This window comes from Meleagris gallopavo, chromosome 2, assembly GCF_000146605.3.
Source record: "Meleagris gallopavo isolate NT-WF06-2002-E0010 breed Aviagen turkey brand Nicholas breeding stock chromosome 2, Turkey_5.1, whole genome shotgun sequence".
NCBI lineage: Eukaryota > Metazoa > Chordata > Aves > Galliformes > Phasianidae > Meleagris > Meleagris gallopavo.
Window position 1 is genome coordinate 30851268 of NC_015012.2, and position 14270 is coordinate 30865537.

At 38.6% G+C, this 14270-nt stretch overlaps 1 protein-coding gene across 2 annotated transcripts in view; it reads right to left on the reverse strand.

Annotated features, from left to right (window-relative positions):
• Nucleotides 1-436: 436 nt before the first annotated feature.
• The window catches only part of LOC104909628 (opsin-5-like), a 34789-nt gene continuing 20955 nt past the window's right edge, over nucleotides 437-14270 (reverse strand). For both annotated transcript variants that reach the window (XM_031552396.1, XM_010706865.2), the window contains 4 exons: nucleotides 6943-7042; nucleotides 5761-5865; nucleotides 2435-2658; nucleotides 437-1786 (listed from right to left, as the gene is read on the reverse strand). In XM_031552396.1, the coding sequence (XP_031408256.1) occupies nucleotides 1349-1786; nucleotides 2435-2658; nucleotides 5761-5865; nucleotides 6943-7042 (867 nt within the window). In that variant the 3' untranslated portion in view covers nucleotides 437-1348. The remainder of the gene's footprint in view (nucleotides 1787-2434; nucleotides 2659-5760; nucleotides 5866-6942; nucleotides 7043-14270) is intronic.

Here is a 14270-nt window from a genome sequence, read left to right on the forward strand (position 1 = left end):
GGGAAGTTACAAACTCTTGGAAAACTACATCTTAGCATATGCTGAGCGTGAAAGATTTCACATAGGTCATAAATATCACTGAGGTTAGCAACAAATCATTTCATTTTTTTCCCCACCCTTATTTATCATGAAAATGGCACTGAATGAACACAGAATTTCCAGGGTTAATACAAAAACAACGTGATGGAAATCTGTGTGATCAGTTAATTACCAAGATGGGGAGTTATGAACATGTCCCTCCTATTTTCATTCTGTGAAATTAAATTGAGGGATTAATTGGATGTTATTGTATCAGATATTCTCACTGCTGATTTAATCCTATAGTTTTGCTGTTAAAATAGCTATCCTTTGTTGCTACTTGCATTTATCTGAAAGTCCTTTTTTTTTTTTTTTTTTCCTTCTACCCATGGTGGGTAGGTACAAAAACTTTTACTACAGCAGTAGAGTGTTGTTAGATTATTTTGTAAATAGCACTGATGCCATACTTTTTTAATACTCTTATTGTCTTATTCTTACTGTCATTGGTTTCATTGGCTGCAAAACATCTCGTGCTCCACCTTAACCGTCATCTAGAAAAGCAATTGAGATAGAGAGACACATCAGGAAGTTAAAGCCAGCTTTTGGGCACGTGCGTGCCACAGCTAGGCCCTGCTCGCTGGAGGAGTCAGGGAAGATGGAAATAATTCTGGAAACAAACAAGGAAAAGTGTAAAGTCTCTGTTAAACCTACAGTGACTACAAAATACCAATATCTACAGCTCCTTGCACTTGCATAGACACATGTAGAATTGGGCATACACAGGTAGTCTGTTGCATACCCATGTGGGCATGGTCATTCTACCCCTCTATCCCGGGAGGAGCAGCTTTGCATACCAACTTGCAGAATCGGAGCAGCAGCTCCACTAATCTCAGGGGGGCCAGTCTTCTCCTAGGGGTGGGGACTGTGCTGCACCACAGAACTAAAGAGATCCTCTATGGCTGGGACTGCTGAAGAGTAAAAAACAGATTTGGAAATGTAATCTTATGATTAATAAAATTGGGATAGGAACATAATAGTATTTTTTTTGCTAGCTGATGCCAGTTCTTCACAAGTGAGCCTTCGTTTTCTTTCATGTGTGTGAAAATTGAATACTTTGGGCACCATGTGTGCTGCCTGTGTTGTAATGTGTTTTGTAGCATTCTGTATCTATACCAAAGGGAAATCTCTCTTTGTCATCTGATTTGCTTGAGTTGTGTAGTTCTCAGTGCTATAGCTAGAAATAGATGGACTGGGAGTTGGGAGATCAAATCACTCACGGAAGACGGTCTTCCTGAACACAAGGTGGGTGCATGTTAAGTGGCCATAAAACTTACAGTCTATCACATTCGATGTCAGGGTTATTAGATGGTGTATCAAGAATACCAAAATACTCTTCCCTCTTTGCTGGAGGTGGGGTGTTGGTTGGACTTCCCACACCAGAATCGGGGCTTGGTGCAGGATGCATTTCTGGTGCGTACTTCTCTTCTTTCTGAGAAGGTTCTTGTTTTTGCTTGAGGTTTTTGAAACGTTTAAGCTTCACAGGGTCCTTGACTTCCTTGGCACAATGGAACAAGATAAAAATGTCCCTCCGAAACTTAGAGCTCATTCCAAAGTAGATTATAGGATTGTAGAAACTGGCAGACTTAGCAAACAGACTGGCAAGGATGCTGGTAAGGTTGGGCACAGGGTGACCGTACGCAGACCATATAGAGATGACAGCATATGGTGACCATGCAATAATGAAGGCTGTGCAAATAACAATAGAGACCTAAAAGACAGAAGGAAAATAGCTTTAAATCTATTCTGGAAGACTACAGCGGAGATGAAATATACTGGAGAAAAATAGCTTAGAAACTGAACTGGAAGGGAAACATTCAGGTTCTCCTCAAGGTATGGCTTACAGGACTGCACAGAGAAGCAAAAGCTTTTCTTTGATGGCACCAGTTGTGCCTAGAAGCTGTATATCTCACTTGGCATGAGGTGTGCGTGGGCAATGCCTCATCTAATGGAACAAAAACAGCTGCAGTTCCCTGTAGGTTTTTATGAATTTAGGAGATTTGGTGTATATTTCAATCTAGAATAAGTAATTTGAAAGCTCCCCTATAACTTCTGTGTATTCTCTTTCAGAAGAGATGTTACTTCTGAGAATATGCCAAACCAATCTTCTGTTTTTGTGTTATATGACCTGTTCCAATTATATTTAAATATTTTTCTCTTGTGATGTAGCAACATCACAATTGTTATGCAACCAAGGGAGTTCTAAACAATCCTTATGTTCACTCAGTTCAGATTCAGTAGTGATTACAAATAAATTTAATATGGGTTATGGGTTTTATTCACTTTTGTCCTAGGTGAGACCAATTTTTTGGACAGACATTTCACTGAGATAAAGTCCATGATATGAAACCAGACTTACCCTGGTGACGTCGCGCTCCATTCTCCTCTGTCTATCTGTGGGATCACTGAATCCTGTTAATGCATGGCTTAATTTGACAGTATTGATAATTGACACATATGAGAAGACCATGACTGTTACAGGTAAGAAGAAACAGCAGATAAAAATGGAGATAATGTAGGACTTGTAGATTGTAGAGAAGTTGGCCTTTGCCCAGTCTATCTCACATGTTCCATACATGCGATCTGAAAAACAAAGGTGAATTGTTAAGCATTTTTAGAACATTTATCTGGCTTTGTATGATTAATTTATTACATTTAGTGCTGTATTTTACATCCTTTAAGCTATAAGCACCTTTCTAATTTAACAAGCTGTGACAACTAATTTTTCAAGTACTGCTATAGACCATTACAAGTTTTAATCCATATTGTCATTCTGTCTTATTTACATTTCCAGTGTAAATGTAATGTACAAACTCTGTTTCAGGACAAAAAAATGGTGACATTTCACTAGAAAATGGGTATTAATTTAGTTTATTAACTTGACATTTTTCTATAAATTAACTTTTTAAGGTGAGCACTGTAGCAGCATAACAAGCAATTGCAAAGATACAATATGCCGCATGTAAGAAGTCACTACTTACATAGTAAAGTAAGTAAGAAATAAAAATACTGAGTGGTTGTTTTATTTATTTATTTTTTAATGGAAGTAAGAAGGCAGTGAAAATTTTATTGTAGTGGGAGAAATGAAAGCAGAGATTATGGGAAAATGAAGCATGTAAATACTTAGCAAAATGTTTCATGTGTTTCTAAATGGAAAACGACTACAAAGGAGCTGCAAGTTCTTAAAAACAAGTTACAGGGTCTGCAACTAGTGGGATTTACAGAAGGAGACAGTAGGTGATCAGATAGCTAAGAAGAAGGCAATGGGAATGAAGAGCAGTCTGTGCTTAAATGCTTTTTTATGAATAACAGTTGGCTTATCGAGTCTCTTTGACTTGTTTATAAATGTGTCCTGACAGAAAGCTCGAGTTTGACAGCATTAAGGATTGCCTGTAGTTTGTGAATTGTGGATTTCCATTGGTGGAGAGATGGCTGTTTTTCTTTCTTTTTCCCCCGACAACCATGGAAATAAACTAAATTATAAATAATTGAAGTATGAACAAAAATTACATAAGTCAGGTATTAACAAGTCATGAAAATGCAGTACAGGTGAAGGCTGCATGATTTAACAACAGCTTTCTCACTGACATCCAGTGATAATTCTGAACGAAAAAAAACCACTCTTAATTCCTCATGGGTGATAGGAGGTTCAGATAGAATAAATTAAAGGAGCAAGAGATTAAAATCTCTTTTGAGTCTCATCAAAAAGAGCTCGATATTTTTAACACCAAAAGCTTTAGACAGTGCTTTCTGGCTGTGCTCAGTAATAGAAACTTTTTTTTGGTCTCCTTTGCCTTTTTTCATCAATAGATTCCAAGATATTATTCAAAAAGATAAGAATTAAGTCAGAAGTTATGGTTATTTTCTGGCTTGTGAAAACTTTTGACTGGAAAAAAAGCAAGCATCTTCCAAATGGAATGAGAAGAAAATCCTGCAGATTTTATGTCAGAATTGAGAGCTTGCTCTGCAAGGAGCATCAGCAAGTGGCATTTCCAAAAGTCAGTGGGGGCCTGGGGAACCTCTGCAGCTGCTGTGCAGCAGTGACAGGTGGGAGGCAGAAATGCATCTTACGCTGTGATCTGCTGTCACTGTCATGCTCTGCTGCCAGACCTGCCACTGCTGGACTCCTACAGAGGTCTTCATGGGTCCCTCTATGGAATTTTAAACAGCCCTGATTCTCAACAGGGAGAAGCTCTCAAAGAAGCTGTCTTGAAGACTGTTGTCAGGGAGTTGAACCAAATTACAAGTAGGATCCAAGGGGCATTTGGATATCCTTACATTGGGTCCATGGATCCAAGTTAGGGCAAAAATGGATATAAGAAAGCCTTCTGCAGATGAAGAGCTAATAAGATTCTTGTACATACAAAAGCCCATGTTGCTAGAAAATGCAAAGTGCAAAGCAAATGACAAATCCAGACCACCCAAGTTCTAAGATATACCTAGAGTGCAAAAAACATTACATAAAATTAGAACAGTTGTCCTGTCTCAAACAGAAGATTCACTGGGCCTAGTACTCTGATAACAGTTTGGTTTGGGAAGAGGACCTCAAGGTTCTTAGAAATGGGTGCTTTCTCACATGCATCCTTCAGAGGTACAGAGATAACTCAAAGCTTATTTAATAAATATTTGCATGCTGCAGTGCTGGTTTTAGTCTTTTCCTAATACTTGCCCTAGCCTTAAACTTCTCCCTTGCCCTTGATCTTGGAGTCTCAGAGCCTTAGTTCCTAGCTATTTATTGCTGCCTTTATTTCTTCATGGGAAGAAATCTCTTCTCCACCTGTATGTCTTTCTACAACCTGTTTTCAGTCACACCGGAGATTTATGATTTTATATTTTAATCTGTTTTCTGATTATACCTTGTTTTCTCCCTATTTGTCCAGCTCTGAGCACTGTGTTTATGTTTTCATAGACCTATACAACCCAGATCCATATTATTATTATTTTTTTCCTAGTAGGTAAACACTATTTTAAAGGCACTAAAGCTAGGAGTGTTTTCATTTGTTTTCCCCCCAGATGAGGGCTTACTTAAGATACCTTAGCTCTGAAATTACTGTATTAGTTTGTTTAGAGACTTAATCCAAGACAATTTCTCAACTACTTCCCATAATGAAATTTTCTAGTATGTGAATAGCTCCTAGCCATTGAATTGCCTCAGTGTTAGCAAATTGAATTTTTTTTCTACTTTTTGTTTTCCTATGGCCTTATCTTGCATCCTCATCACTTCTTGGGTGTCTGACATAGTTTTCTTCCTCTGCTGTGTTTGTTTTCATAATTTCATTAAACTGTTAAATCTTCTGGCTTGCTTTACTGTAGTTTCAAGTTTAACTTGCTGGAACTTGAATTATTTTCTAGCTTCCTAATCTTGACAGTTTTTGAAGGATGTGTTTTGATAATTTCCTTTATCTCACTGCTTAACCATGCCAAATATTTCTGGCCCCATTTTTTTTTTTCCCCCAGAGATAACACACATTTGATCCAAGTATTTCCTATGATATCTTCAAGAAATCTCTTTATAGCTGACACCAAAGCAGGCAACACTGCACATCCATCTTCCCTGATGAATGATTTTTCTCAGTTCTGCTGCTAATCAATCTGGTTTAATCACAAACAGGAAGAAAGGGTAAGTATCTCAGTTGAGTTCAGTGGAGAAGTGCCAAATAAGTACAACTGAAAGATACCTGTTACCTGTATAACTACCCCAGCCAAGCAGTGGAGCTGCTGACCAGAAAAAGGCTGCTATCCAGATGAGGACCATAGCCACTGTCATACTGCTGTTGCTGATACAGTGAGCTGCAATGAGATGATTTAACCAGAAAATAATAATGAAGAAAACACAGCTATCTGAGAAAAAGTTAATATAAAACTATATATTTATAAGAAAACTTAAATTTGCAAATGCTCGTGTTTGAGTTCACTTGTGGAGCAGCAGGACTGGGTGGCTGTTTATCAGAGACAATGTTTGCTGACCACTGCAGAAATACAACGTTCTTTGTTGGAGCTGTGTTTTGCAATTTTGTAAAAAGAAGAAAACAAATATGTTTTATGCAGAAATGATTAAGGTTAGTCTAAATTTATGGGATTTTCTTATTCATTTCGAAGTTTTCACTGTTAAGAAAAAGCTGGTCAAAAAACTATTTGGTCAAGCTTTGTTAGCCACATGGTACAAATGATTCAGTCTGTTCCACTGTTGCCATATGTGGTGATTATTTCTTTGTCTACCCATAAAATATTTATGCAGCCACCCATCTCTGTTCCTTAACAATTATGTAACATTGTACTTGGTCAGATTTTCTCAACAGGCAAACATTAAATTACTAGCAATGAATGTGTGATGCAGCAGAGCAAAAGAGAAGTGTGCATTTGAAGCATTGCATCATGAAGCTATGAATACAAAATGGAGGTGACATGAATTTCAGCAAATCTGTCACTACAAACTGCAAGAGAACTTCCTGTAGAAGAAAAAAAATTCTATGAATAATCTCTTCACAGCTAATACCGCTCATGTTAATAGAAAGAAAAACACTTATGTTGTATCCATTTGTTTAGGCAAGCTTTAAATGCAAATACTAACAGGTTCTCAGTTGAGAGTGGTACAAACCAGTCATAATAAGGGCATGAAAACTGATAACATGTTATCTAAGGATGGTGAAAGCTGGACCAGAGAAAATTTATAGAATATGGGCGTAGGTCACTCTGAAAGTAATGCCTTCTATTTATTTCCATGGAAACTACAACAAGTACCTGACGAAATTATGTTATGGTTTCCAATGCATCTAATTTGTATCTGGTAAATTCTGTAACTGAAAGGAGAACAGAGTTACAGCAAAATTCAATGAAAGGACAACTGGATCTGCCTTTATTCCTTACCTCTATCGGGATGGCAGCCTTTTATATAGCGTGTCACACTGATCACTGTGAGGGTGTTAATGCTAGCCAGGCCAAAGAGAAGTGTGAGGAAACCATCAACCTGAAAAACAAAGCAGTAACGAGTGTTCTTTTAATGCGGAGTGCCTAGAGGGAAAAGAACTGCAGGGATTGCTCCTGTCATTTTCATGTTAATGCTCTCAAAAGTTTATCCAGCAACCCAACCAGCAAGGTAATATAAGATGTCAGGAGCAGTCATCTTCTATAGAATCAGTGAGCAAGTAAATGTTCAAAAATTAGAAAAGTGCTCTGTAATGTGCGTCAAATAAACATGCAAACACACCCTCACATGCATGCTTCCATGAAACGACTTGCCAAGAGAATGAGAAAAAGGTTGAAATGAATTAAAACCCCAAGTGTGCAAAAAGGCATTGGATGCACACTGAGGTACAGCAAAAATACAAACTGAACCCATGAACTTAAGGCCAAAGAGAGAAGAATAGAGGAGATAATGGGCTTGGCTGTGTGAGAAAGGCTTTTCAAAATAAGAAGTAAAAACATCCAAAGCTATATCATCCAAATGGATTGAGTCTCAGAGTTACTGACCACATGCTATTTACCAAGTACTAGTTATAGGAGCGGGGTTGCTGCTGACTGGTGAAGATGGATGTAGCCATCTGCTAAGGAACACGATCTAACTAGGAAATGATCCAGACAAAATGCTGAGAGTAGTGTTTTTTCTGAAAGCTTGCAGTAATGTACCAAACCAGCCAGAGCAGAAGAGTTCTTGAAGGCACCAAGGGAGGTGGGAACAGGGAGCAAGTGTCACCAGTCTGACTTGGCATTCAAACAGTAGAAATATCAAAGGAGAGGCACATCATTATTCCAAAGGAACAAACTGTTTTTGTGTGAATGGCACAACTCCCATGGATTTACCCTAGAGATGAGTCTGGAGCTTTAATCCAGGCTTGAAGCTGAGATCATGACAGACTGTATAAATTAAATTGGGTTAAAGGTTAGGAAGAGACTAGTTCATTATTTCTTTCACTGGTGTTTTTTCTCACCATCAAGTCTTGCTACTGCACCAAGCCAAATATTCCTGTGCTCCACATACAATTGACTCATACTCAGTGTACAAATGCAAACAAGAGAAAATAAACTACTTGGGGTGCTTCAGCTACATACTACTGTCTGCACTTGGCTGAATTTTGCCCACTCTGGACTGTAGTGTTAGCAAAACACCTGGATTCAAAAATGAGCTTTGCATTTCATTAGCCTTAGTAATGCAAGCAGCTGTCACCACTCCACCTGCTCTAACAATGCATCATAAAAGCAAGAGAGTAAAGCATGGCCAAAGGCTACTGAAAAACTACACTGCATAAGCTTAACCAATCACATTAGTTTTTAGATTAGAAAGGAAGCAGTTTTTCAGGGATGATTCAAAGCAGCACTTTGAAATTAAACCTAAAAGACTATGAGATTTAATACAGTAGGAGAACATATATAATGTGTATCCATTAGTGTGGAAAGTATACTGAAACAGGATGTTTTTTTCCTGAAATACATCAGGGTATGTTTTGTCACCTGCAGATGTGACTACAACTGTTCCATTCCCTCATGTCAGAGCAAAACAAGACAACTACGTTCAGTCACCAGTTTGAATAGCCCACAGGCACACTTACTTACCTAGGGAGGAAAGCGAGCTTAGAAACACCCTCTTTCCCTTTACCATTTAAGATAAACTTCTATCACCATAAGAAAGCCAAAATGTTTTCTTTGAACTGGTGTTCTGCTAAAATACACTTTTCCTTAAATCACTGCAGTTCATAGGACCGAGCCATTGTCAGAACTACCTGAAATAATGTGAGAATTACACCAAGTTGATCACGTGGTAATTTTGGTCCATCTGCTCTCTCCTTTATACCCATTAAGAAATAGAAGTAAATTAGCAGTTTTAAAAGGTTTTCTCTCGGTGCTACAGCCAAAGGAGCAGCGTGGGTATATGTGGATATTCACAGAACTGGCTTATTATGTTGCCTGGAAGCCAAGACACAACTGAAGACCAATCTTACTAATATTCTTGTTATACTATTTACAACCCACAGTAGAGAAAGATCATTCTGCATGCAAATTCATTTCTTAAACTTTCTTTCAACGTAGGGAAAGCCAGGAATCCCTAGTGCACAATCAAAATCCCAGCTATGAGATTGGGTGTGCCCAAGTTTCACTGCCTTTAAGACTTGCTTATGTATCTTTAGATACTACTAAGGGTTGTTTTCCTTTATAGCAGACGGAGTAAAATACAGCCTGTTATTGTATTAATCAACGTTTGGTGGCATAAACGCAGTTTGCCCAACTAGCTATTACGTTTCAATTTAGGCTGAAACAGTGATCTCGTTAGCCAGAGCAGCTGCATCTCTCCCTCTTCTGGCCAAGAGGGGAATCTATTGAAATTTCACTGGTGTGTCAGCTTTCCTTCAGAGCCACAGACCTCCCTTCTATTTGAGATAATTAATATGTAAAGAAAAAGTTAATCATTTTTTAAAAAGGGATTATTTTTTACACTTCATATGTTTAAATTAATCACAATGAGATCTCTCAAAATAATTCTATAGATACAAATCAGATTATTCTGAGATAGTAACGCAGATAGATATTCGAAATAAGCCTCCTTCAGCATCAGAAGTCAAAAAAAGCACCTAATAAATCTCTAAAAAAATACATCTTGAAAAAAGTAGGGAATTTATAACAGAGAATGTCTTACAGTTTAAAAAAATTCTTAGAGTTTGCAGTAAGTGAGAAAATACCCTCTCGTGACTAGTGACAACATAATTCTCCCATCCTTCCAGTACATCAATCATATGTCAGTGGGACTACTTTTTTCTTAAAGTAACCTCTGTCAAATGGAAGAACAGCCAAGGTTCATGATAAAAATCACTCTCCACAGTAGACTGCTTAAAACTCCCAGTGCTCAAATTGATTCTTCGAGATTTAGTCAAATACAGGAAGCAAAAACAAATTATAATCCACAGTCTTCTGTTCACATCACACGACTGTGCTATAGTTGCATTCTGCCTTTCAAAATGTCTCAGCAGGATTCAAGGGTAGCTCTATTTAGAGGTGATTACATTAAGCCAATCCATTACGTGTCTCTGACACAAACAGCAGGTAATTTTCTGATAGGCAATGAGAACTAATATGTAACAGGATTAGATAGCTTAAGCCATTAAGTGAGAACATCAGATGCTTGGTATTCTGCATTCACCAAGTGATTAAATCTTTCTATTGGTGGCACATATTTTAAAGACATAGGAAAAGTATGAATGCATTAAACTACACAGTTACAGATACATAATTTTGCTGTTTATCCATCTACCATAAATATACAGTTGATGCTAGCTATTATGAAATGCAGATTATATTTTGGCTTTAGTAATATTAAATAATTCAAAATAAGTCTACTTGTTTTCTTGTAGTCATTTGAGGTTTATATAGTGGCTTAATGAGATTCTATTTATACTTACTTTTGGGTGACTTTCAGTTATTAGAGTTGCAGCTCTCTCTGGTCATAATTTATACTCACAGCAGTAGTACACGCCCATAAAAACATGCATTGTTCTGAACTGCACCACGCACACAGAATTTAACAAATTTCTTTCAGAATTTCCTTATAGAACCTCACCAGATGCAAGAATCACATCTACACATGCTTGTGAGCAGCTTCCTGACTCTAGGTTAATGCTGTGGAACCATGACAAATTTCATGCCTCTCCAATCCACACTTAAGGAATGAATGGGGAGGAAGCAACAAAGCACGTAGCTCATGCCACCCAGATCCAAATCCAGTGGAAAGATTCCCATCTTCAGGTTAAATGCTGCATTACCATTGTCTTTTTGTGAACTACTGTACAGGGAAATTTAGCACTGGATAAGAAACTTCAGCACCATCCTCAGGGAATGCCCATGCAATGCTGCACAAAACTTGTTCCAGTAGACCTGAGCCCAAACTCCTCTCCACTATAGTGGTGTGAAGTCAGAGGCTGCTTGCTTATTGTTAGCAGTACCATTATTATAAACACGTAGATCCAAACACATACGAACAGATAGAAGAAAACAGCCTCAGGAGTCACCTCTGTCATCTTTACATTTCCATGGAAGCAAAGCTCATCAGATTAAGTCACACTTTCATTTTCAAAGTAAAACAGTATTAACTCTGCCTTTTCAAAAGGTCATGGTAAATGTTTCTGTAGGCTTACATGCTTCTCAAAGGAGTCCTGCAGACTGTTCACAGGCTCTGCCAGCACAGCTCAGAAATTACAAGTGACCATCCAAGTTCTCCAATGGACAATTGCCTGTGCTGTTTCCCAGCAAGAGGGAATCTGCTTGCGTAGCTTTCACCAGGTTAATACAAGGTCACCTCTGATTGCTGGTTGAATGCCTACCAATGGAGCTATTCTTATGCTCATAAAGCTCCTAGGCACAAGGCACAGCAGGCTAATAGTGGTGCAAGCTCACATGGAATTGGCCAAGACAAGAATTTGCTATGTCCCTGTGTAACAATCAGGTCAACACTATGGAAAGGTGATACAAGAGGTGTAACAACAGGGGGATTAAATGTTGCAAGGAAAAGAAAAAGGACTCACCCGTCTCTGAGGATCTAGACTCACTGGGGAAAACTCCACAAAGGAGGGATCTCCAACCAGAGATCCATTCCCAGTGGCAGTCAGCCCTTAAATGAGGTCTAAGGGAGGTGCAGCCAGGCTCCACCCCTTCTGGTCACACAGCTGAATTGCCTTCACCTGTGCTCCCAGGACTGACCGGTCCTTTCCCCAAGTGCTCAATCAGTGGTTCAGGCCGTGACTCAACAATTCTTATACATCCTGACAGTAGGAAAAAAAAAGAATGACTGTTTGGAGACCTCCTCTTACATAGCTACTCTTCGATCCTGTTTCAAGGTCCTGTGAGAGGAGAGGCTGGTGCAGGAACAGGAATTCAGGCATTGGGAATTCTCAGCTCTGTATGCTCAGTGTCAGACAGTGAGTGCCCTTTCCAGGCAGTGCAATGCTTGGATGACACGGGAGGGGCCGTGCCTGTCTTGTTAAACACCAAAACTGATAGTTGGAGCAGCCACCATTTTTCAAGTACCAAATATATTTCTTCCTTAATTTGTTGCAACTGGCTGCAGAAATAATCATTTACAGCAAAAACAAGGAAGATTTCATAGCTAATGAAAACTGGCATAACTTCCCTGCAGTCACATTAGTTACACTGAAATGATCTTCTATGTTGCTAATGATTCTGTTTGTGCAAAGGAAATTTGTTCCCTTCTTCCCTATAGATGAAGTATTTTTCTCGTTAAAATTTAGCTCACAGATGTCTGCATGATTTGCTTTTACCTCTCTGACTGCAATGTACACACTCTTCAGATGACATCAAGGTAGACCAGAAAGAAATAAGTAGGGAACACTAATGTCTGCAATTTTTTCTCCATATCCAAATCTCAGTAATGCAAGGAAAAGCTCAGAGAATGAGGTAACAGTCCAGTATTCATAATATTTTAAATACAGAGTTGTGCAGAAGAACTTAATTGGGTGCAGAAGAGGCATTGTGTGGCACAGTACAGGCAAAACAAAAGACATCACTTTTTGTATTTGCTTTATAGTTCAGTCTCCACATCCCACCTTTCACGGTGGACCAGTGTGTTAGGGTGAATACAGAGCTAAAGTTACACAGCTTTTCTTCAGCACCTTTAACATCTATCTTATCTCTTAATGCTCTTATTGCCAGTTCCATTATTTGACTGCAGGTTATTTTCATCTTACTAAAACGTCAGGAATGATAAGATATATATAAATAAAATCGCAGCAATATCACACCACAGCACTGCACTAGGTTATTCAATAGCTATTTTTTCCACTCAATTTTTACATTTGGTTTAATTTCTTCTACGTCTTATAGGTGGATAGCTGAGCACTTACAAACTAAATAGACATTGGGTCACATTCCTGTACGATTATGATTTGAGAGAAACATTCATGTTTCTTCTGTCCCAGTTTCAGTTCTAGAACTCCACTTTTGGATGCTGGGATAGAGATTTTTATACTAAGCAAGGTTGAGCTACCTCAGTCTTTGGATGAGAATCCTCTGCCCAAGCCATCCATCTGCAGAGAGCCATGCTGAGGATGGATGTACTCCTGCAGCATGCATTCTGGTCCCACCATGCGTGAGCAGCAGTGAATTCAAGATGTGCGTGTGAAGACACTTCCCTACTATTTTCTTCTCCCATCTACCAGGAGCTGAAACGAAGTCTGTGACCTTTTACTTTGATCCTCTCCATTTGCAATTGCCTTTCCTACCTGGTTGCACTGATGCTGAGGTACTTCTGCTGGTCATTCATCCCACCCAAAATGTAGAGGAATACCACACCACACACACTAATACATAAACACTGACTCAACTTTTACAGACACACAAAAATCACAGACTGAGTCAGCAGAGTCACTAGTCCAGCTAAGTCAACAGATTGGTTGGTTATACTGGTTATATTAAATGGACAGAAATCTGTGTCCTTTAAGTGCACTCCATAAAAGAACATAAACGTCTTTAGGGTTGACGATTTGTGGAACCATTTATAGAACTTATTGTTGAAAAGGTATTAATCTTTTGTTTTACAATTACGGTACAGGAATAAAGATTAATGCATGTTCTGAGGAAGCAAATGCTATCAATAAGATATAAAATAATTTATTCAAGATTAAAAGACCCTTGCCTCAAAACTTCTGAAAAGAGCCTATATATTTTCATGTTCTTGATCTCAGGATTTCCTACTGTTTCAATTTTCTTTTCAGAATTTAAGATCCTCATCTTTAATGTTTACAAAAGATGAACACTATTCCTTCTTGAAAATGTCTGATTAGACCTCTGAGTGTTTAATCACACCAGAAGTACTGGATGTGTTAAGTGTCAGCTGGAAGCAGTGACTGGAAGCTGAACAGGATGCTTCATGGTCCCTGGAACAAGCAAATACCAGGGCTATAGAAGAGAAACTATAGCAGGAGAATGTGTGAGTGGTCAGGACAACCACTCTAAAGAGGAGATGTCCTTGCCCAAGAGCCGCATTGTTAATAATGCAGGGCTACCAAACATCCAGATTTTCTTAGAGGTCCATGTTTGTCTGGGATTTCAACTGGAGACTTCTCCCGCTAAAACATCTCAACTCAAAAAACCCTGTTAAGGTGCAAGAAATCCTAGACATTTCTGCTTGTCCTGCACTCCTCAATGCAAACACACTAAGTCTAGGAAATGTTGGACTTTGGGCCAGATAGCTTCAT